General features: G+C 42.1%; 2 protein-coding genes across 2 annotated transcripts; both read right to left on the bottom strand.

Moving 5' to 3' along the window:
• Positions 1-3,738: 3,738 nt before the first annotated feature.
• Positions 3,739-4,557, bottom strand: LOC122724820. The gene has a single exon (XM_043960682.1). The coding sequence runs from the start codon at positions 4,555-4,557 to the stop codon at positions 3,739-3,741; it is 819 nt and encodes a 272-aa protein (XP_043816617.1).
• A 12,294-nt stretch (positions 4,558-16,851) lies between these two features.
• LOC110607315 (F-box/kelch-repeat protein At3g23880) lies at positions 16,852-18,390 on the bottom strand. The gene has a single exon (XM_021746402.2). The coding sequence runs from the start codon at positions 18,303-18,305 to the stop codon at positions 17,082-17,084; it is 1,224 nt and encodes a 407-aa protein (XP_021602094.1). The 5' UTR covers positions 18,306-18,390; the 3' UTR covers positions 16,852-17,081.
• Between the last annotated feature and the right edge of the window lie 5,870 nt (positions 18,391-24,260).

Genomic DNA, 24,260 nt, shown 5'->3' with positions numbered 1-24,260 from the left:
GAGGTAGCTTTTAAGTTCTTCAAAAGCCTTTCGGCAGTCTTCCGTCCATTCGAAGTTTGGTACCTTCCTCAACTTCTTAAAGAATGGCAAGCATTTCTCTACCGACCTGGACATAAAGCGATTTAACGCCACTACTCTCCCAGTCAGTCTTTGGACATCCCTCACACAGGTTGGCTCTGGCATATTCAGTATAGCTTCTATTTTCTCTGGATTGGGCTCTATGCCTTTCCCACTCACCATATATCCCAGGAACTTTCCTCCTCTGATGAAGAAAGCACATTTTGCTGGGTTCAGCCTCATTCTATACTGTTCTAATACATCAAATACCTCCCTCAGATCTATCACATGTTGCTGGAAAGTGGGGCTTTGACCACCATATCATCTACATACACCTCTACATTTCTGCCGATCTGATCTTTGAAGACCTTGTTCATCAGTCTTTGATATGTTGCCCCGGCGTTTTTCAGCCCGAAGGGCATAGCTTTATAGCAATAGGTTCCCTCTTCTGTAATACCCGGCTCGAGTCCGGCATCGGAATTCCTGTCGTCCGGTGGAATCCAGAATGTCAGAATTCTCTAGACGGGTAGGATTTATGTTTTCTAAAGTCATGTAGTATGTTTTCATGTTTTAAAGATAAATGGAACTAAGTGTTTGAAAGAAAAGAACCAAGGCAGAAAAGCCAGGTTCGGCCGCCGAAGGTGACATTCGGCCGCCGAACATGCATGGCTTTCGGTTTCACGTGTGGCCGCCGAAGGTGGTCTGGCCAGCCACCTATAAAAGGCCCTCAGTCGGTTGAAAGGATAAGCTTTGCCGTATTCTTTCACTTTCTGAGGTGAGACCCTGTCCTTCTTAAGTTTTCTTCATGTTTTCATCAAATCATGCAAAGGTTTGATTGATTTTTATGTTATTTTGAAGGTTTTGAACTAAACACTTGAGATTTTGAAGTTTGGAGAGTTTGAAGGAGAGTTGCTCCAAAACTCCACGTTAGGATCGTTCATCTTCTTGGTTTCAAGAGGTAAGTGAAGATCCTGAGCTTATTTTCATGATTTATGGAAGATTTTTGAGGTTTTGGGGGAGAGTTGCATGATTAGGGTAAAAGAGAGTGTTTTTGATATTTTTGTGAGAAAAGCTTGTATATGTGTTATATGTTTTGTGTTGTTGGGGTTTTAAGGTAGTTTCTGACCCCTTTGAGCATATACTTAGGTGTATGCATGTTGAGAAGTTGAGGTATTTGAGTTGGAGGAAGATTGGTGCATTTTGGCGTGAGGCAGAGCAAGGTTCTGCCTTGCTGATGAACCCAGCTTCGGCCGCCGAAGGATGGTTCGGCCGCCGAATGTGCTGAGGAGGTGGCTTCGGTTGCCTAAGCTTGCCCCCGAGCCTTTGGACTTTCGGCTCTGGAGGGGAGTTTCGGCCGCCGAAGATGCCCCCGAAAGTTAGAGACTTTCGTCTCTGGAGTGCCTTTCAGCCCCCGAAACTTGCTCCTGAAAGGGTTCGGCTGCCGAAAGTTGAGGTTCGGCCGCCGAAGGTGCATGAGTTTCGGCTCTGGAGAGGACTTTCGGCCGCCGAACCTGCCGCCGAAAGTGTCCTGTCCAGCCTTCCTTTGCATGCTTTGCATGGATGTGTGAGTGAGTTTAAGGGGATTCTTGGAGAGTTTAATAGAGTTGTTCATAAGCTAGTTTGGTCCCTCATTTGAGTCTATCTGTGTAGGCACAGACCAGAGGAACCAAAGAGAGTAACAGTGAGTATTGCTCCAGAGGTTACAGAGCCTGCAAAGTCAGTTCAGATAGCCAGAGGTGAGTGGAACTAAACTTAATTCTTTTACTAGAGAAACGGAATGCTTTTAGCATATTTCATGCACCATGATATGCAATAGGTTGATTGCATTAGAATTCACAAAGATGTTGCATTGCATACTTATTTGTTGATGTGGGTGAATGCTGAATGATCCAATAGTTCCAGATAGGAAGTCCAGGACCCCATTCTATGGCCTGGCAGGTATAGGAAAGTCCAGGACCCCATTCTACGGCCTGGCAGGTATAGTAAAGACCAGGTGCCCAGTCTACGCCCTGGCAAATGGTAAGTACAGGTGTTATATACACATATACATATACAGTACAGGAAGACCAGGACCCCAGTCTACGGCCTGGCACGGAACAGTTACTGGGACTATGTGGTGACAGGTTTACCCTTGATGTGAATTGTCTGTGATATGATGCATTCCATAAGATCATGTTTTAATGACGTGTTTTACTATTCTACTCACTGGGCTATAGAGCTCATCCCACTCCCTTAACCCCAGTCTTGCAGGTTCAGTGTACAGTGTACAGGGGGAGATCAGCAGAGTACAGAAAGAGTAAAGAGCTTTGTAATAGCTTAGAGGGGACATGTAATATTAAAGAGATGTACTAGTTGTGTTTACAGTTAAAGTTGTGCTTGAGTTAGTTATTTTGTGTTGTAAATCTTTTGTTATGTACATGATCTGTATATGTATATGTTTTACAGAGTATGTGAAAAACCAGGCTTAACAGGTATGAGTTAACCCATCTAGAGCAAGCTCTAATCAGGGGTACAGAGTACAGAGTACAGAGTACAGAGTACAGAGATAGTGCATGCACAGGTTAAGCCTTAGTCCAGAGAAAAAGTTTTATTTTCACAGAAAATGTATGATCATGTATGAGATTTACAGGTACACAGAGAGTATAGCAGGCTTGCTACGGGTTCTGGCGGCCTTAAGCCGACCTGAATCCTAGCGCCGGTGACGGTCCATTTTGGGGTCGTTACATCTTCTGTTATGAACGAGGTCTTTTCCTCATCTGTCCTGTCCATTGGGATTTGATGATAGCCCGACATAGCATCCAAAGAAGACATGTAATCGAAACCAGCTGTAGAGTCGACCATTTTATTAATATCAGGGAGGGGATAACAATCTTTAGGACAGGCCTGATTCAGGTCAGTAAAATCTATGCACATCCTATATTTGCCATTGGCTTTTTTGACTAATACAGGATTTGCTAACCACTGCGGGTACATAACTTCCCTAATAAAGCCTGCCACTTCTAATTTCAGTACTTCCTCCCTGGTGGCCTGTTGCTTCTCCCTTCCTACCACCCTCTTCTTCTGTTTTACCGGTCTAGCGTCGGGGAGGACGTTCAACTTATGGGTCATCACCTTTGGTTCAATCCCGGGCATGTCAGAAGGCTTCCAGGTGAAGCTCGATGCGTGACCTCGGATCAGGGCCATGACTTCAGTTTTTTGTTTTTTAGTGAGGCCGGCATTGAGACTGAAGACCTTATCCGTCTCTGCTTCTGATAAAGGAAAAGTCTCCAGCTCTCTGACCGGCTCCGTTCTGGTTTCTTTTTCCTCATCCCTGACCTCTAGCACCTCTGAGTCAAGTCTCTCTGCCGAGCTCGGCTCCGCCACTGTGGCTAAGTATACTGCTCTCGCTTCCTCCTGGCTTCCCCGGACTACCCCTACTCCTGCCTCAGTTGGGAACTTCAACGCCAGATATCAGATGCTGGTGACTGCCTCGAAGTCAAACAAGGCAGGCCTCCCCAGGATTGCGTTGTAGCTCAATGAGAGTTTGACCACTAAGAACACAGCATAATGGGTGCGAGTTCTTGGTGCTTCGCCTAAGGTGAGAGCCAACTTCACCTTCCCCTCCACGGGCACTGGTACTCCTCTGATCCCCTTGACCGGTGCCTGATCCCGGACTATCTGCTCTTCAGGGATTCCCATCTGCTAGAAGACCTGGTACGGCAACAGGTTAACCTTACTCCCGTCATCCACTAGGATCTTTTTCACCCGATAGTTGTGAATGACGGCTTCGATGACAAGAGCGTCGTCATGGGGCATTTGAACACCTTGAGCATCCTCCAGAGAGAAAGTGACGGTCACTAGAGTGTGCTCAACGACCTGCATGATCTCGGCGCTACTGCCCTCTCCATTTCGGCTCCTCTTCTTCCCTCTACGGCTCATCCTGCCTCCTGTTCCCCCAACAATCATGTTGATGGTCCCACTGGACCCATCATTTACTGGTCCGGATCCTGTTTTCCTTGGCGCTTGGGCTGCTGGATTGGGCGGAGGCCTCTGTCCCTCTGGTTTCCTTACGAAGTTCTTGAGGTACCCTCTTTTTATCAACCTTTCGATCTTTGTAATTAACTGGAAACAGTTATTGGTGTCGTGGCCATGTGTGCGATGGTATTGACAATATTTGTCAGGATCTCGTTGGCTTGCTTCCGTTTTCATAGGCCTAGGCCATTGAAGGAACTCCTTGTCCTGGACAGCCATGAGCACCTCGGCTCTAGAGACGCTGAGAGGGGTCGGTGTTTCCGGAACCCACGGGGGGAGTGACCTTTGTTCTGAGGCCCGAGGAGGGAGAGGTCTTTGGTCCCTTCGATCCCAGGATTGTCGGTAAGGCTCAGGTCTCTTGCCATGCTTTTTCTCGTGCTTCTCCGGCCTTCCTTCCTTCGGTGCTTTCCCCTTGTCTGACGCTCCCCTGGCGAACCTGCTTGTTACTAAGGCATCATCCTGCCTTATGTATTTTTCAGCCCCCTTCATTAGCTCGGCCAGTGAGGTCGGAGGCTTCCTGCTCAGTGAACCAAAGAACTCTGCTGAGGTCGTCCCCTTCTGCATGGCTTCTACAGCCCTTTCTTCATCGAGCTCAGAGATTTGCAAGGCCTCCGTATTGAAACGGGTGATGTATTCCCTGAGTGATTCGTCTCTCCTCTGTCTGACCATCTCCAGGTAACTCGTCTTCCTATCTGCGGGCACCCCGGCGATAAACCGGCTGATGAAGTGGGTGGCCAGATCTCCAAAGCTACTAATGCTTCCCGCCTCAAGGCTGTTGAACCACGCCCGTGCTGGCCTGACTCGCGGTTGTCGAAGCCGGTCAAAAATAACCTCTCTGGTTATCAACAATTTTACAACTGCAGATAGTGGTGAAAGGATCGAATCCACAGAGAATTGAGAACTCACCTATTTCTCTTTTTATGACCAAGAAAATAAACTGGAACGATAATAAATTAAAAATGGGATAAAAACTGAAAGTGGGATCTCAAACTAGAAGCAGAATAAAAATAAATTGCAATAAAAGTAAAATGGGGGGGTTTGAGATTGATTGTAGTAAACTAATAATGAGAATAATAATAGAAAGCAAATAATTAAAAATAAAAGAGGAAATCTATATGAGAAAAGTCTAGTTGAAGATATGGATCCACTTTGGTTGTTTGGATTGATCATTGAAACTTAGATTATCTTGATTGGTTCAATAGATTAGTTATGGGGATGGAAGACGCTTCTCACCACCATGTCTCTCCTTACGATTAAATTAATTAGGGAACGTCCTCTAATTAATTACTAATTAACAAATTGCCAAGGAACGTCCTTGGGCCATAGGCATCAAAACAATTGTCAATTGCATAAAGAAATAGAGAGATCCAATCCTAGCTACCCAAACGTATGGAAATAACGCTAGATCATGCAATTTTCTTGGGTTTTATCCCAAGTGTTCTAAGGTCAGAATATTTCCAGCAATTACGGACTAAAAATAATCCCAACTAACAATCAATCAACTTTGCAATTAAAATCAAGTGGCCAATTTGATCAAAACAACAAAGTAATCATGTAATTAAAGCATCAATTGCATAAATATTGAACAAAACCAAAGACAATAATTTATGTTCAGATCTCACAACCCATTAAACAACCTTAGTTTCAACCAATTCTCAACTAGAATTAAGAAATCAGCCACTCATTGGCTGATTAAAAACAAAATAATAAAAGGAAAATAAAAGAGGAAGAAGGAACCGAAGAGCTTCTGCCTTGCTCCTGCGGAATTGCCGAATTCAAGTCTGCTGGAAGAGATTGGAATTGTCCTTTAAATAGTGAGAGATGTGCGCCCTAATCTGGAGTTGTTGTCCTCATGCGCATGATTTGGTGAAGCGCGGTCCATGAGTACAAGGTGGACGTGCGGGCTTGATCCACTGGAGGGAATGGCGAAGTGGGCGTCGAAGCGGGAATGGGCGTGAATGGATGGGGTCCACTGTCCATGTGAAGAAGCGCGGTCCACGAGCTTGGCTTGAGTGGGCGGGCCATGTGCTGGTCTTGCGCGAGAAAGTGGTGAAGCGTGGCCCACGATGGATTGGTCCGCGTGTGGATGATCGGGCCACGTGAAGAGACGTGTGGGAGTTGCGTTGTTTTGAGCTTGGAGTTGATGACGCGAGCGACCCATGTGCTGGAGTTGAAGCCCGTGAGTGCTGGCATGTGCGGTCAACGGGAGATGAGCGCTGGGCTTGATTGTGCGTGGACCGGTCCACTGGAGGGAATGGTGGACTTGCGGCCATGTGCTGTCCGCTGCTTGGTCCATATGCCTTGGCCATTTGGGCGAGTGATCCATATGTGCGAGGCCCATTTGCGTCAATATTTCAGCTTCAAAATATTTTCCTCATTCTTTGCTCCAATAAGGCAGTTTTAGGGGGATTTTCTCCAAATTGTCCTTTTACACTATTTTCTGTAAAATAATATTAAAAACACTAAATTAGGCAGAAATCATGTAAATATTTATTAATAATATTAATATAAAATGGACTAAATTATGCTCTATCAAATACCCCCACACTTAGCCTTTTGCTTGTCCTCAAGCAAATAAATATAGTTAAATAAGCTTTCTCACTCTAGATCCTTATTTCCACTTAACCTCTTGCTCTAGACCCCTATTTTGAATCATTGCAGTGAAGAATATATGCATGAAGATTACTCACCTTCTTTCCTTGTTTCCCTTTGCTTACCATGACTAGGATTTGTTTTCCTCAAGAGAGACATGCACATTAATTTGTTTAAGACTTTTTCTAGCTTTTGGATTGACTTGCCCTTACCTTGAAGTACTTTATTCAGGCTTTTGCACTTTAGATCTTGCTTGGAAAGGTCACCAACCTATTTTTGATTTGAAGGTTTATATTTTTCAGTTGGTCACCTATCCAAGTGGCTACTTGCCTTGTTCACAGTCTTTTGACTATTGGAACAATTTTCAATTTGTGCTTTTGAGGTCTTTGCCTTTGCTGAATTTTCTTTCTCTCAACGATTTGGGCAAATGAATACCAATCGCTAAATCAAGTCACATTAAGTTCATTCACACAATTTTAATTTTTTCTCAATCAATTGAGGGTCATCAATATATTTTTCGCCATGGCAAACTCAAAGATTCAATTCAAAAGGCAATTCTCAAACATGAATATAACCCACTGCAATTGATTCAATATAAGTTTAAAGAGTTATCACATTAATGGGGTCATGGAAGGAAAGACTCATTCAACAAAGTTTATCAGTTTGAGTAGAGCAAAACAAAAAAGAAGAAGATGGTTGTGGTTGTGTGTGTATTATTGAAAACAAAAATATACTAAAAGGAAACTGAAAGCATAAATCGCATAACTGAAAGATTTTTTTTTTTTTTTTTTTTTTTGAATATGAAAGGAGAAATTGCAAAAGAGAGAAGAGGAAGATAGAAAGAAAGAGAGGAGAAGAAGAGATATGCACCCCCACACTTAAATCATGCATTGTCCTCAATGTAAAAGAAGAGAGAAAAGGAGAACAAAGGAATCAGAATACTCCCCTGGGGTGTGGTGTGCATGGCGTGATCCTCTTAGGCAGAATGAGTGACGAACAGATGTTCGTCTGGAAAGGCTTCCTCAACTGGACAAGGCGCAGAACTGGATGGAAGCCGACTGAGGTGATCAGCCACAAGGTTTTCTTTGCCTTTCTTATCTCTTATCTCCAGATCAAATTCTTGTAGGAGGAGAATCCACCTAATTAGTCTTGGCTTTGCTTCTTTTTTCTTTATCAAGTATCGCAAAGCTGCATGGTCAGAATAGACAATGACTTTGGTACCCAAGAGGTAGGGTCTGAATTTTTCCAAAGCAAATACAACTGCCAAGAGCTCTTTTTCAGTTGTTGTGTAGTTGCTTTGTGCAGCATCCAGTGTGCGAGAGGCATAGTGAATGACGTGGGGTGAGTTTCCCACACGTTGCCCCAAGACTGCTCCCACTGCATAATTGCTTGCATCACACATGATTTCAAAGGGCAAGTTCCAGTCAGGTCCTTGAATAATTGGGGCAGTCACAAGCAATTCTTTAATTAAATCAAATGCCTTTTTGCAATCTGCATCAAAATCAAATGTTACATCCTGTTGGAGTAATCTGCATAATGGCAAAGTGATTTTTGAGAAATCTTTGATGAATCTTCTATAGAATCCTGCATGGCCAAGGAATGATCGAATGTCTTTAACGTTTGTGGGGTAAGGCAGATTCTTGATGGTGTCCACCTTAGCTTTGTCCACTTCAATACCCTTAGCTGAAACAACATGACCTAAGACCATACCTTGATTAACCATAAAATGACATTTTTCATAATTAAGTACAAGGTTAGTCTCAATGCATCTTTGCAAGATCTTTTCTAAATTGGTAAGGCATTCATCAAAAGAATTTCCATGAACTGTGAAGTCATCCATAAATACCTCAATTGTCTTACCCACATAGTCAGAAAATATGCTCATCATGCACCGTTGAAAAGTGGCAGGTGCATTGCATAGTCCAAATGGCATTCTTCTAAAGGCAAAAGTGCCAAAGGGACAAGTGAAGGTGGTTTTCTCTTGGTCCTCTGGGGCAACTGGAATCTGATAGAAACCTGAATAACCATCAAGACAACAATAGTGAGATTTACCTGCAAGCCTTTCTAGCATCTGATCAATGAAAGGCAGTGGGAAGTGGTCCTTCCTTGTTGCAGCATTGAGCTTCCTATAGTCCATGCATACTCTCCATCCATTTTGAACTCTAGTGGGGACAAGTTCCCCTTCAGCATTTGGAACAATGGTAATTCCAGTTTTCTTTGGAACTACATGCACAGGACTCACCCATTTGCTATCAGAGATAGGGTAGATAATACCTGCATCAAGGAGCTTGACTATTTCTTTCTTTACTACTTCCATCATGGGTGGATTTAGTCTTCTTTGAGCATCTCGAACTGGCTTGCATTCATCTTCCATGTGAATTCTATGCATGCATGTGGAAGGAGAAATACCTTTTATGTCATCAATGGTCCATCCTATGGCTCCTTTGTGTTTCTGCAGTACTTTCAAGAGGCTTGCTTCTTCATGTTGGTTCAATTCATTGGACACTATTACTGGTAGTGTCTTGTCAGCTCCTAAGTCAGATGGCCTGGAAGAGGCTTCAGATCTGAAGAGTGTTGCAAGGGTGTCTGCGCAGAGGTGGTTTCAGAAATCTCCTTTTGCGCAAGACTCGACTGCGGAGGAGTTGGCGCAGAACTGGATCCAAGAGTTTCCTTTTGCGCAGGAAGGGTCTGCATACAATTCTGAAGTGGTGCAACTGAGTTTTCTCCAATCTGTGCTTGACTGCAAACTATCTGTTGGATGCTACAGACTGTTTCCTTAAGTTTTGGCTCTTTCTGGCTCTCAATCTGTACCTGATTAGTATCTCTGCAGAAATCACTGTTAAGAATATCATCTTGATTTTTGTCAAAAATTTCCTGGCTCAAGCAGTCAACAATATCAAGACCATAAACAGGGGACATATCATGTGGATATTTCATAGAATCATAGACATTATATTTAATGACTTCCCCTTCAAATTCCATAGTGAGAGTACCATCATGCACATCAATCTTGGTTCTAGCAGTACTCAAGAAAGGACGTCCAAGAAGAATGTCAGAACTAGTATTACAACTATCTTCCTTAGTATCAATCACATAAAAATCAGCAGGAAAGACTAGTTCATTTACTTGAACTAACACATCTTCTAGAACACCTATGGGATATACCACAGATCTATCAGCTAGTTGAATCACAACCCTTGTTTCTTTCAAAGCACATGCATTCAGAGATTTATAGATGGAGAGAGGCATGACATTAATGGATGCACCAAGATCACACATGGCTTTCCTTATACCAACATTCCCTATCTTGCAAGAGATAGCAAACATACCTTTGTCTTTGCATTTAGTAGGGAGTTCTCTTTTAATAACAGCAGTCACAACCTCACCTACACTTACTTTTTCTCTCTCTGCAAGCTTTCTCCTATTAGTGCAAAGTTCTTTCAGAAATTTAGCGTACCTGGGAATCTGCTTAACAGCGTCTAGCAGAGGTATATTGATTTGTACTTTTCTGAAAGTGTCAAGGATCTCCTTTTCTTCTTTTTCTTTTTGTGTTCTTTCAAATCTCTTTGGAAAAGGAGGTGGGATGTGAAAACTTACCTTCGGATCAGCTCTTTGCGCATGAGGTGGTGCAGAATGTGATGAAGAGGCTTCAGATTGCCTTGGATGTTGTGCAGAGGGTGTCTCAGATGATGTATTCTTTGGTTCAACTTGCTTTTCCTCCTCAAATTTTGCATTTTGAAGCTCTTTCCCACTTCTCAAAGTAATGGCACTTACATTTTGTTTGGGATTTGCCTCAGTTTGAGATGGCAACTTTCCTTGAGTTTCCAATCTGTTTATGGAGGTGGCCATTTGTCCTATCTGTTGTTGTATCATTTGCAAGGTCTTCACTACTTCATTCATAGTGTTATTGTCCACTGGAGGTGCTGGTTGGACTTGGCTTCTTTGGTAATCTTGGTGATTCTGATCAGCGTTGCCCTTTCCATAGCTAAAATTGGGATGGTCTCTCCAACCTGGATTATAGGTGTTGGAGTATGGATCATATCTAGGCTGATTGTTGTATCTCCCAATGGCATTGGCTTGCTGATGGTCTTCTTGAATGGTAGGGCATTGATCAATTGGATGTCCTACAGAAGCACAGATCTCACATGGCCTAGGTGGCGGAATTGCTTGCATTTGTTGGGCTTGGTTAAGGACAATCTTTTCCATAAGAGAAGTTAGTTTTGAAAATTGAGATTCAACAAATGGTGTACTTACCTCATGGATACCTCTTTGCGTTTGCTCCTCTTCATCATATTGCTTAGATGAAGCTGCAAGAGTGAATATTAGTCCCTTCATCTCACTAGGTGTCTTGTCTGCAATGGATCCTCCACAGGCTACGTTAATGAGTTTCCTTTCTGAAGGAATTAATCCTCCATAGAAGAATTGTATGAGTGCCCTATCTGACATGTCATGTTGTGGACAACCTGTACACAATCTTTCAAACCTTTCCCAATAATCATATAAGTCTTCAGTTGGTTTTTGTTTTATGCTAGTGATTTCTCTTATTATGCCAATTGATTTAGATGGGGGAAAGTATTTGTCCAAAAAGGTTTGGACCATATCAGTCCATGAAGTTATAGATTTAGGTGGCAAATAAAATAACCAATCCTTAGCATAATCATCTAATGAAAAAGGGAAAGCTCTTAACTTAACATGATCTTCAGAAACACCATGAGGTGTCATAGATGAACAGACAATGTTGAATTCTTTCAAGTGCTTGTGTGGATTTTCATTTTGCAAACCTCTAAATTTAGGGAGATGGTGAATCAAACCTGATTTCAGTTCAAAGGGAACTGTCATAGGCGGATAGGCGATGCAAAGTGGTGCATAGTCACCTATAGGAGTTGCCAATTCTCTCATGGTCCTTTCTCTTTGTTCTTGGGGCCTAATTGCTGGATTTTCTTGAATTATTTGGTCATGGACAGCATGTCCATTATTGGCAACAAGTTGTGGATTAGGTTCAGCCATTGGTGCGGCTTGTTGGCAAAATTCTGTTGCTTCAGATGAAGCTTCTGTGGCTTGCTTTCTAAGTCTTCTGAGAGTGCGTTCAATTTCTGGATCAAATGGCAGTGTGTCCCTGTGTTCAGATCTGGTCATAAAAGAAAATTAAACAAGTAAAATCAATTCCCCGGCAACGGCGCCAATTTTTGACTCGCGGTTGTCGAAGCCGGTCAAAAATAACCTCTCTGGTTATCAACAATTTTACAACTGCAGATAGTGGTGAAAGGATCGAATCCACAGAGAATTGAGAACTCACCTATTTCTCTTTTTATGACCAAGAAAATAAACTGGAACGATAATAAATTAAAAATGGGATAAAAACTGAAAGTGGGATCTCAAACTAGAAGCAGAATAAAAATAAATTGCAATAAAAGTAAAATGGGGGGGTTTGAGATTGATTGTAGTAAACTAATAATGAGAATAATAATAGAAAGCAAATAATTAAAAATAAAAGAGGAAATCTATATGAGAAAAGTCTAGTTGAAGATATGGATCCACTTTGGTTGTTTGGATTGATCATTGAAACTTAGATTATCTTGATTGGTTCAATAGATTAGTTATGGGGATGGAAGACGCTTCTCACCACCATGTCTCTCCTTACGATTAAATTAATTAGGGAACGTCCTCTAATTAATTACTAATTAACAAATTGCCAAGGAACGTCCTTGGGCCATAGGCATCAAAACAATTGTCAATTGCATAAAGAAATAGAGAGATCCAATCCTAGCTACCCAAACGTATGGAAATAACGCTAGATCATGCAATTTTCTTGGGTTTTATCCCAAGTGTTCTAAGGTCAGAATATTTCCAGCAATTACGGACTAAAAATAATCCCAACTAACAATCAATCAACTTTGCAATTAAAATCAAGTGGCCAATTTGATCAAAACAACAAAGTAATCATGTAATTAAAGCATCAATTGCATAAATATTGAACAAAACCAAAGACAATAATTTATGTTCAGATCTCACAACCCATTAAACAACCTTAGTTTCAACCAATTCTCAACTAGAATTAAGAAATCAGCCACTCATTGGCTGATTAAAAACAAAATAATAAAAGGAAAATAAAAGAGGAAGAAGGAACCGAAGAGCTTCTGCCTTGCTCCTGCGGAATTGCCGAATTCAAGTCTGCTGGAAGTAGGGCTGAGCAATTCTCGGTCTAAACCGAAAAACCGAACCGAACCGATTAAATTCGGTTTATCGGTTCGGTTAGTCAAAAAAATCGGTTTGGTTCGGTTAGTAGATTTAAAATTATTCGGTTTTCGGTTCGGTTCGGTTTAAACATGTTAAATAACCGATCAAACCGAAAAACCGAACCCAACCCAGCCCAACCCAACCCAACCCAACCCAACCCAACCCAACCCAACCCCCTCCATACCTTTCGCCGAACCCCTCCATCCCATTTTTCACATTCTCCAATCTCCCGATTCCCCCACCCCTATTCTCCCGAATCTCCATTCCTCCCCTGGGCTCTCCACACTCTCATAGTCGAATCGGAAAGATGGCGACGAGGACGGCGACGGTGACGAAGATGAGGACGACGAAGACTACGAAGACGATGATGTCTGATGAGGGGGGCGAGGACGACGAAGACGACGAGGTTCAGGTCTTACAATCCTCCAGAGGGCCACCGGTTCAGTCGGCGGACGACGACGAGGATGACGATGAAGATGACGATGGTGAAGGCGGAGACGACGATGAGATGGTGAAGGCGGAGACGACGATGACGATGGTGAAGGCGGAGACGACGATGACAATGACGACGACGACGAGGATGAAGACGGTGAAGAAGAGGTAATATATGTCCAAATTTATACAATTTTCTGCATATACTTCATTTCTCTCATCTGGGACTGGGTTGCGTTCTCTCATCTGGGACTGGGTTGCGTTCTCTCATCTGGAACTGGGTCTCTCATCTGGGACTGGGTTGCGTTTGGGACTGGGTTGCGTTCTCTCATCTGGGACTGGGTCTCTCATCTGGGACTGGGTTGCGTTTGGGACTGGGTTGCGTTCTCTCATCTGGGACTGGGTCTCTCATCTGGGTCTCTCATCTGGGTCTCTCATCTGGGACTGGGTTGCGAGCGACTTCTGGCCATGGTTTTTAATAGAATATTTATTAAATTATTTTGTTGATCCAACAATTCTTCTTCTGTCGACAATAGTAGCCCTCGAGGTAGTAGTTTAAAGACCTTTACTTTTTCTTTTTGGGTGTAAAGCAACCCATTGCAGCAATTCTGTGCTTGCCAATCTGTCACTTAATTGTTCACTCAATTAGTTTTTCTTTTAGACGTTTGTTTTAGTGTTCTGTGAATCTGAGGTAATGACTATTTTTCAAGGACCCTGTTCTCCTTGCGTTTCATTAGGTTCCTTTTAGTTGGATAGATTTCATTTGCTTTGCTTTCTTATTCTTACCAATGGGTATTTGCTGATATCCCTTGTTTTGGTGATTTTATTATGATTTTTATGGTAGCTTTGCTTTTATTATTATTATCAGTTGATTGTTGATTTTTCGGTTTGAACCGAACCGAACCGAACCGATTTTTATCGGTTCGATTCGGTTCGGTTATACCTTCATAATCGGTTTTTTCGGTTTTATAAATTTTAACAAATTGATTTTCGATTTTATCGGTTCGGTTCGGTTCGGAACCGAACCGACCGATTGCACAGCCCTAGCTGGAAGAGATTGGAATTGTCCTTTAAATAGTGAGAGATGTGCGCCCTAATCTGGAGTTGCTGTCCTCATGCGCATGATTTGGTGAAGCGCGGTCCATGAGTACAAGGTGGACGTGCGGGCTTGATCCACTGGAGGGAATGGCGAAGTGGGCGTCGAAGCGGGAATGGGCGTGAATGGATGGGGTCCACTGTCCATGTGAAGAAGCGCGGTCCACGAGCTTGGCTTGAGTGGGCGGGCCATGTGCTGGTCTTGCGCGAGAAAGTGGTGAAGCGTGGCCCACGATGGATTGGTCCGCGTGTGGATGATCGGGCCACGTGAAGAGACGTGTGGGAGTTGCGTTGTTTTGAGCTTGGAGTTGATGACGCGAGCGACCCATGTGCTGGAGTTGAAGCCCGTGAGTGCTGGCATGTGCGGTCAACGGGAGATGAGCGCTGGGCTTGATTGTGCGTGGACCGGTCCACTGGAGGGAATGGTGGACTTGCGGCCATGTGCTGTCCGCTGCTTGGTCCATATGCCTTGGCCATTTGGGCGAGTGATCCATATGTGCGAGGCCCATTTGCGTCAATATTTCAGCTTCAAAATATTTTCCTCATTCTTTGCTCCAATAAGGCAGTTTTAGGGGGATTTTCTCCAAATTGTCCTTTTACACTATTTTCTGTAAAATAATATTAAAAACACTAAATTAGGCAGAAATCATATAAATATTTATTAATAATATTAATATAAAATGGACTAAATTATGCTCTATCATGGCCCTGAGAGAATCGTAGGAAATACCTTGCACATCAGAGCGTCTGACAGAGTTTGCAGCTCCATGAAAGTCTTGTAGTACAGGACATGCCCCCTAGGGTTCCCAGCCCCGTCGTATGCGGCCATAGGCGGTATCATAAACTTCTTGGGGATGGTCTCTTGCTGTACCCACTTCGAGAAGGGCGAAGAGGTGGCAGGAGGGCCTGGTTCCGATCCTTCGTTCCTAACTCGACCAAGAGTTGCTCTCTCATCTTTTGCAACTTCTAGTCTACACTCTCCCCTTCCCGCCTGGGCTTCCTCTCCTGGTGGGCCTCCTCTTCCCATGTCTCACTCCCCATTCCTCCGGTGGTTCCGGCGGAGTAGCTATCGACTTCATCGTTCTCTATCAGCTCCTTCACCCTCCTTCCATGAACTCGAGCTGTCGGCTCTTTCTCTTCTCCGGCTCTCCTCCTCCCGTCTCCGGTTTCGTGGCTAACAGTTCTGGGGTGGTTGAAGGTAGGCTAAGGTTCGTTGGTCTGGGGTTCTTCTACCACCGGTGACACGTTGGCGGGGTGTTAAGGCCCCGTTGCTGCATTATCTGCCCCAGCCAGTGGGCGGTGCTCTATAGTTGGAGGGCCATGGTTTGGATGTCTTGGTTGGACAAGGTGGCGGCAGAAGCATTCCCCGCCAGGCATGGCGAGGGGTTGAAAGGGATTGGTGTTTGGTTATTTGGTGTTGTAGGACTAGAAAAGGAGAACTGCTGCCCTTCTTGGGCAGAGCTCAGATCGTTTGGGGTGACGTTGTTTTCGTTGTGATTAGCCATTGTGGATCTCAGTGGGTGTTTGTGAGAGTGGAACTCCGGCGATGAAAAGATCTCCTTCGTTCCTACAGACGACGCCAATTGATGATCTGAGATCCAGAAAATAGGGTTTTACAATGGGTTCTGTAAAACTGAAAAAGTTTAGACCTAGAGGAAAGTATTTCTCCTTTTATATGTTTTCTTTTGTCTGCTAGTGACGTGTTAACAGAACGTGTATCATTGGACCACCTGTCCCTGCTACGTTGATACGGACGTACGAGGGAATCAGATCTCTGTCCCATGCATAACGGCCCCTGATTCTCCCCGGGCGCGCATGCGGATGGTCCCACAAGGTGAAGGGACTGAACTCCTTCCTAGTTCTGGGTTGGGCCGGAGGATGAGGTTAAGACTATGCCCGGAGGGAATCTGTCCATCGGGCCGGGAGAGCTAGCCCGGCCTATTTGAAGACTCGGACTGGAGCCCAGTCTTTAAACGGAATGGACTGGCCCTGGCCCTGGCTCTTGGAGGAGGCTTAGTAGCCTTCAGGCTATGGGCTTCCCTAGCGGACCTGGCCCAGCGGTCATCAACCACTATTCAGAAAAGCTAAACCCAAAAAAAAGTTTCTACTCTACCGTTCCAAACTAGAGAGAGCTTCAAAGAGTTTTTTTGCTTTAGTCCTCTTCCCACAAGTTTTTGCTTCCGATTATAAATTTATTTACTTGAATTGTATGATCATCCATCTAATATAATTTTACTATTTTTAACTGTAAAATTTAACATAATTTTAGTTATATGTCATTTTTTTTTACGCGCCATATTGTAAGAATTAGTCCTCCTCGTCAGGGCACGCAACATTGACTAGAACAAACGTGGCGGTCCTTTCTGCGTTTGGTTTCTAGGAAACGCTTAAAGAAACTTGAATTTCAGACTCGAAACAAAGGTTATATACTAGGATAAGTTTCTGAACATAAAATTATGATTCTTTAACCTGTTTATACAGTGTTTTTACTTTTTGCCACAGCGAAGCTTCTGAAACAAACCACCATATGAATAACAAACACACCTTTTAACTTCTCTAATACTCCTTCTGTAACAGCTCTTCCCTTCCTTTAGCCTTCAGCTGCTTTACTTCAGCAGAAATTTTCAGAATCTTTAAACTGTTGCAGTCCCAGAAATTCAGTGCACCAAAAACTTTTTTTTACCCTTCATTAAAACTAGACTCTCCATGTATAAACCAGCATAAAATGAGCATGATTCACCATAAATTCCCAATCTTTTCACTCTTCGGCTCAATGGATCATATGAAATCAGCTCTCCATCAGCCCCCACTGCCAGAACTTCAACATTGTTTCTAAGGCCAAGTGTCTTCCCCAAGCCTCCCGGAACAACCACATTGAACAATTTCTTCCAGGATTCTTCTACGCCATACTCATTCATTACCCAAATGCTGCAACTCTCATAACACAGGTGACCTCTACGTTTCCTGTATTGTATCAGAGAAAGCAGTTGACCACATAACATGACAGATAGATTTTGCACACTGGTGTTAACTATTTCATCTGGGAGCTTGAATTCTTTAAATTCTTCTTCATGCACAGCAAATACTGCTACTGTTAGTTTTCCTGGATTATAATATCCAACCCAGTGGATAGATCCTTCAAGTACTGTTTGTGATGAATATTTAGAGACGATATAAGCAGGAGCAGATTCAGAATTCTTGATTCTCCAAGCTCCTTTACTCAGCTCAAAGATCTCCACATCTGGTGGGACTATTAAAGAACCTCCATTGCTTGAATAATAAACAAGTCTGATGACTTTGTAGTCATTATTCAAAGAATCAAATCCAAACCCAAGAATTACATTTGAAATTTTGTAGCTAAATCGCTGAAGAGGAAGAGTTACTGATAACCCTATTGATGGATTCCATAGAATTATACGTTTTAATATGTGTGAGTGATTATCAGTTAAGCAGACGATTCCATTGCAAGAACCAACAATTTCAAAGTAATCCCAGCTACTCTCTAATGGAAAATCAAGCTGTTGATACTCACCAAACAAATCATCATCATCATCATCATTGTCATCGTCATCCAAGTGTAAAGTGAATCTTTCTTTCTTGTCCACTCTTGAGTAGTGCCTCAGGAGGAGATACTGGCCGTTGATTCTTTTGCTAGTGGTTTCAATGGCGTTCCTGGTGTGCATGGAGATGAAGTTGTGGTTGGACACCAGGCAGTACCATGATTTGCAGACACATCTGCATCTCAGAAGTGATTTCACAGGCAACCTTAAGAAAATTTCAAGCAAGACTTCTTTAGGTATGTAATCTGACATTCTTGTAGCTCCTGTTTCTTCTGTTTTTTGATTTCTGTGTCTGAAAATGATCAAATGGGGAGGCTGCATATGGTGGAATTTGCACCATTAACTCATCTGCTGTAGCTTGTCAACCATTTTAGGTCAAGAATGTGACATTCTTGATTCAGATTGGAATCCCAGGGTGGGTTTGTGCATTAATTAAATAAGAAGAAAAATCTTCCAAGTTAAATAAATAGAAAACACTTGGATGTTTCTTATTGTACTTGCAAAATAATTATAATTATATAATTATGTCTAAGTGATTTGGTCAAATTTGGAAACTGTCTAATATTTCGTGTTAGAAAAGTCAATTATGATAAACTTTTTTATTGTCTTAAATTTCATATATATAATATACCAACTAGGCAGCTTGATTGTTAAACTAGAAAGTTAATGGAAAGTAACTGTAATAATGTAAGCATAACACTGTGACGCTACGTAAATTTTTTAAATAAATTTAAAAATTTATCAAATGATATGATATTAATAGATTTAATTTATAATAATATATATAAATATGTAATAAATATAATTTCTATTGGCAAAAACAATCTCAATTTTATGAATTTTTATATTTATAATTTAAATTTTTAATTTTAAACAAAAAAGTTTTAATTTTTAAATTTATTGTAATTTTAATAATTTCTTATATTAATTTTGATCATATTTAAATTAACTTACGTGATACACTATTTATTTTTATTTTTATCATATAAATAACTTGATTAATTTAGATTAAATTTTAATTAAGATCTTAAACCCCTGATTACCTAAAATCTTCAATTAAAATTCTTATTTAAGTATTACAGAATTAAGTATTTCAATTATATAATTTAGAAATTCTATATAATTAAGAGTTTAGAATCTTAATTAAGGTTTAATTTAAATTAATCAAGTTGTTTATGTAATAAAAATAATAACATATATCATATAAATTAATTTAAATATAATTAAAATTAATTTAAAGAATTGCTACAATTGCAATAAATTCAAAACTTAAAGTTTTTTGATTTAAAATTAAAAGTTTATGCTATAAATATGAAAAACAGCAAAATTATTGTGTTTTTGAGCCAATAGATCTAAATATAAATACATAAAATATAGACTATTCACCTTAATTTAAATACTATATAGAAAATTACTAACTTCACTACCACAAAAAAAAAAAAAAAACGTCGTGCAAGTTCTTGTTGGTCTTTGTAACGACCCGGAAACCAGACCGCTACCGGCGCTAGGATCCAGGTCGACTTAAGGTCGCCGGAACTCGTAGCAAACCTACTATACATCCTGTACATCTGATAAAATCCCATACATAATCATACATTTTTATAAAAACTTTAAACTTTTCATATACCAAGCTTGACCTGTGCATGCACTAAAACTGTAAACATAAAAACCCCATACTGAAACCCTCATCAAATGCTCCAATTGGGTCAACATCTCATACATCAAGCTTGGTTTAACATAACTTATCATTAAAACATTTACATAAAGATCATGTACAAAAGGGATTAACCATACATTAGGGCCAAGCACAATACTAATCTTCATTACATTACTGAACAATACCTTATATCACGTTACATGTCCACTACTAATCTATTACATAGACTATACCATAACCTTGCTGACTTTCCCATAGCTACATGTGCTCCTGCAAACCTGGGGGTTAGGGGAGAGGGGTGAGCTACAAAAGCCCAGTGAGCAGAACAGTGAAAACAAATTAATAAACATATGCTTTCATGGAATGCGTCACAACACAAACAATTCACATCACGGATGGACTGATCCAAAAATCCCTCTACTCTGTGCTCGGCCCTCAGTGGAGCTCCTCAGGACTTCTATTACATAACATAAGCTGTGTGCCAGGGGCATAGTGCAGGCCACACCTGGTCTTTCCTGTACTCTGTGTCCGGCCCTCAGTGGAGCTCTTCAGGACTTCTATTACATAACATGATATCTAGAGGGCTAATGGGTCATCCTGTTGTCCATCCACACCCACAATAAATAATACAATACGTCATATTCGTGAGGTCTAATGCAACCAACCTATTTCATATACATGATGCATGAACATGCTTAAAACATTTAATTTTTCGCAATAAAAGATTAGTTTAGTTCTACTCACCTCTGGCTGACTCTGAACTAACTCTGAAGCAGCTATCTCACTGCTGATCACCTCGGTTCCTCAGGTCCGATTCTACACAGGTGGACTCAAATGAGGGACCAAACATACTCTAACATGACTCTAAACAACTCCCCAAAAACCCCCTAAAACAACATGAAACATGCATGCAAAACAAGCAAAGGAAGGCAGGGCAGGGGACTTTCGGCGGCAGGTTCGGCGGCCGAAGGTCCCTCTAGATCCGAAAGTCAGACACTTTCGGGAGCAAGGTTCGACGACCGAAAGTCCTCCACAGATTCGAAAGTCCAAACCTTCAGGGGCAGGTTCGGCGGCCGAAACTCCCCTCCAGAGCCTAAAGTTCAAACCTTCGGGGGCGAGCTTAGGCGGCCAAAACTGCCTCCACAGGCAGGTTCGGCGGCCGAAACTAGCTTCGGCGGCCGAACCTGGGCTCTCCTAAAGGGCAGAACCCGATTCCGCCTCGCACATCCAGCCACCCACAACTTTCCAACACACGCAATCCTCTATTCTAAAACATGCATACACACTTATTCAAGCATATAGGGGCATAAAACTAGCCTAAACCCCAACAAACATCAACATAGCATCACATAAACACACATTTATCATTTAACTAACATAAACCCTAACATTTAACATTTACTCTAAACATGCATCAAAACCCTTAACCCCTTCTTAAAACTCACTTAAAACATAAAAGAAGGTGAGGATCTACACTTACCTCTTGAAGATCGAGAGGAGATGTGATCCAAACTTGGAGATTAGGAGGATAGGTCTCCGGAGGTCTCCAAACTTCTAAAACCTTGATCTTAGCTCAAAAATCTTCAAAACAGAGTAAAAACTCATTAAAACTTGAAGGGATTTGAAGGAAAACATAAAATCAACCAAAGGAGGGCGAAATCTCACCTATACCCGAAAATAGAGAGAGAAAACTCGCCCATTTTCGGACAAGGGGCCTTTTATAGGTGGTTGGCCAGACCACCTTCGGGGGCCAAAGGTGCTTCCGCAAGAGCCCAATGTTCGGCGGCCGAACCTGGCTTTTCCATCCTTGGTCTTTTCTTTCAAAACTCAATTTCTTTCTTCATTAAAACCATAAAAACATATAAAAATATTTTAGAAAACCTTTATTTTACCCTTCTAGAAGGCTCCGACATCCGAGAATTCTGGATTCCAACGGAGATTCCGCCGGAAGGTAGGAATTCGAATGCTGGGGTCTAGCCGAGTATTACATTCTTCCCCTCTTAAGAACATTCGTCCCTGAATGTTCAACAAACAAACACATGCATAGCATAAACATAAACACATAAAAACACATAAACACTAACCTTAAAAAAGATAGGGGTATTGCTGGAGCATAGACTCCCGTGTCTCCCAGGTACATTCTTCTATGTTCTGGTGATTCCAAAGGACTTTCACCATCGGGATTTTCTTGTTCCTCAGCTTTCTGATCTGTGTGTCTATGATCCGCACTGGCTGCTCTACATAGGTGAGATATCCTAGGATCTCCACATCAGACTCATTAAGAACCTTGTCCGGATTTGACATGAACTTCCGTAACATGGAAACATGGAAAACCGGATGTATTTTCTCCATTGAAGCAGGTAAGTCCAACTTGTACGATACATTTCCAATCTTCTGCAAGATTTCAAAGGGTCCGATGTACCATTGAGCTAGCTTACCTTTCTTCCCAAAATGAATCACCCCTTTCATAGGAGACACCATGAGCAACACCATATCTCCCTCCTGAAACACTACATGCTTCCTGCGGACATCTGTATAGCTTTTCTGCCGGCTCACAGCAGTTCTAATCCTTTCTCTGATAATGGGCACTACCCTGCTGGTGATCTCTACTAGCTCATGCCCTGCTAAAGCCCTTTCTCCCACTTCTTCCCAGCAAACAGGTGACCTGCACTTCCTTCCATAAACATCATGTACATCTGATAAAATCCCATACATGATCATACATTTTCATAAAAATTTTAAACTTTTCATATACCAAGCTTGACCTGTGCATGCACTAAAACTGTAAACATAAAAACCCCATACTGGAACCCTCATCAAATGCTCCAGTTGCGTCAACATCTCATACATCAAGCTTGGTTCAACATAACTTATCATTAAAACATTTACATAAAGATCATGTACAAAGGGGATTAACCATACATTAGGGCCAAGCACAATACTAATCTTCATTACATTACTGAACAATACCTTATATCACGTTACATGTCCACTACTAATCTATTACATAGACTATACCATAACCTTGCTGACTTTCCCATAGCTACATGTGCTCCTGCAAACCTGGGGGTTAGGGGAGAGGGGTGAGCTACAAAAGCCCAGTGAGCAGAACAGTGAAAACAAATTAATAAACATATGCTTTCATAGAATGCGTCACAACACAAACAATTCACATCACGGATGGACTGATCCAAAAATCCCTCTACTCTGTGCTCGGCCCTCAGTGGAGCTCCTCAGGACTTCTATTACATAACATAAGCTGTGTGCCAGGGGCATAGTGCAGGCCACACCTAGTCTTTCCTGTACTCTGTGTCCGGCCCTCAGTGGAGCTCTTCAGGACTTCTATTACATAACATGATATCTAGAGGGCTGGGCAGGGGACTTTCGACGACAGGTTCGGTGGCCGAAGGTCCCTCCAGATCTGAAAGTCAGGGACTTTAAGGGGTAAGGTTCGGCGGCTAAAAGTCCTCCACAGATCCGAAAGTCCAAACCTTCGGGGGCAGGTTCGGCGACCGAAACTCCCCTCCAGAGCTGAAAGTCCAAACCTTCAGGGGCGAGCTTAGGCGGCCAAAACTACCTCCACAGGCAGGTTCGGCGGCCGAAACTGGCTTCGACGATTGAACTTGGGCTCTCCCAAAGGGCAGAACTCGATTCCGCCTCACACATCCAGCCACCCACAATTTTCCAAACACACAATCCTCTATTCTAAAACATGCATACGCACTTATTTAAGCATATAGGGGCATAAATCTAGCCTAAACCCCAACAAACATCAACATAGCATCACATAAACACACATTTATCATTTAACTAACATGAACCCTAACATTTAACATTTACTCTAAACATGCATCAAAACCCTTAACCCCTTCCTAAAACTCACTTAAAACATAAAAGAAGGCGAGGATCTACACTTATCTCTTGAAGATCGAGAGGAGATGTGATCCAAACTTGGAGATTAGGAGGATAGGTCTCCGGAGGTCTCCAAACTTCTAAAACCTTGATCTTAGCTCAAAAATCTTCAGAACAGAGTAAAAACTCATTAAACTTGAAGGAATTTGAAGGAAAACATAAAATCAACTAAAAGAGGGCGAAATCTCACCTATGCCCGAAAATAGAGAGAGAAAACTCGCCCATTTTCGGATAAGGGGCCTTTTATAGGTGGCTGGCTAGACCACCATCGGAGGCCAAAGGTGCTTCCACAAGAGCCCAATGTTCGGCGGCCGAACATGAGGTTCGGCGGCCGAACCTGGCTTTTCTCTCCTTGGCCGAACATGAGGTTCGGCTGCCGAACCTGACTTTTCCCTCCTTGGTCTTTTCTTTCAAAACTCAATTTCTTTCTTCATTAAAACCATAAAAACATATAAAAACATTTTAGAAAACCTTTATTTTACCCTTCTAGAAGGCTCCGACATCCGAGAATTCCGGATTCCAATGGAGATTCCGCCGGAAGGTAGGAATTCTGATGTCGGGGTCTAGCGGGGTATTACAGTCTTGACTCTGACTTTCTGAGCTTTGATCATTAAGAGGATGTTGTCGATGTTGATAGTATTATTGTAGATCAAAGCTGAATAAGGAACCACCACCCATATGTGTAATACCCGGCTCAAGTCCAGTAT

This window comes from Manihot esculenta, chromosome 10 (assembly GCF_001659605.2).
Source record: "Manihot esculenta cultivar AM560-2 chromosome 10, M.esculenta_v8, whole genome shotgun sequence".
Classification (NCBI taxonomy): domain Eukaryota; kingdom Viridiplantae; phylum Streptophyta; class Magnoliopsida; order Malpighiales; family Euphorbiaceae; genus Manihot; species Manihot esculenta.
Note: the sequence above shows the minus strand (reverse complement) of the source record. Positions and strands in the feature narration are given on the sequence as shown.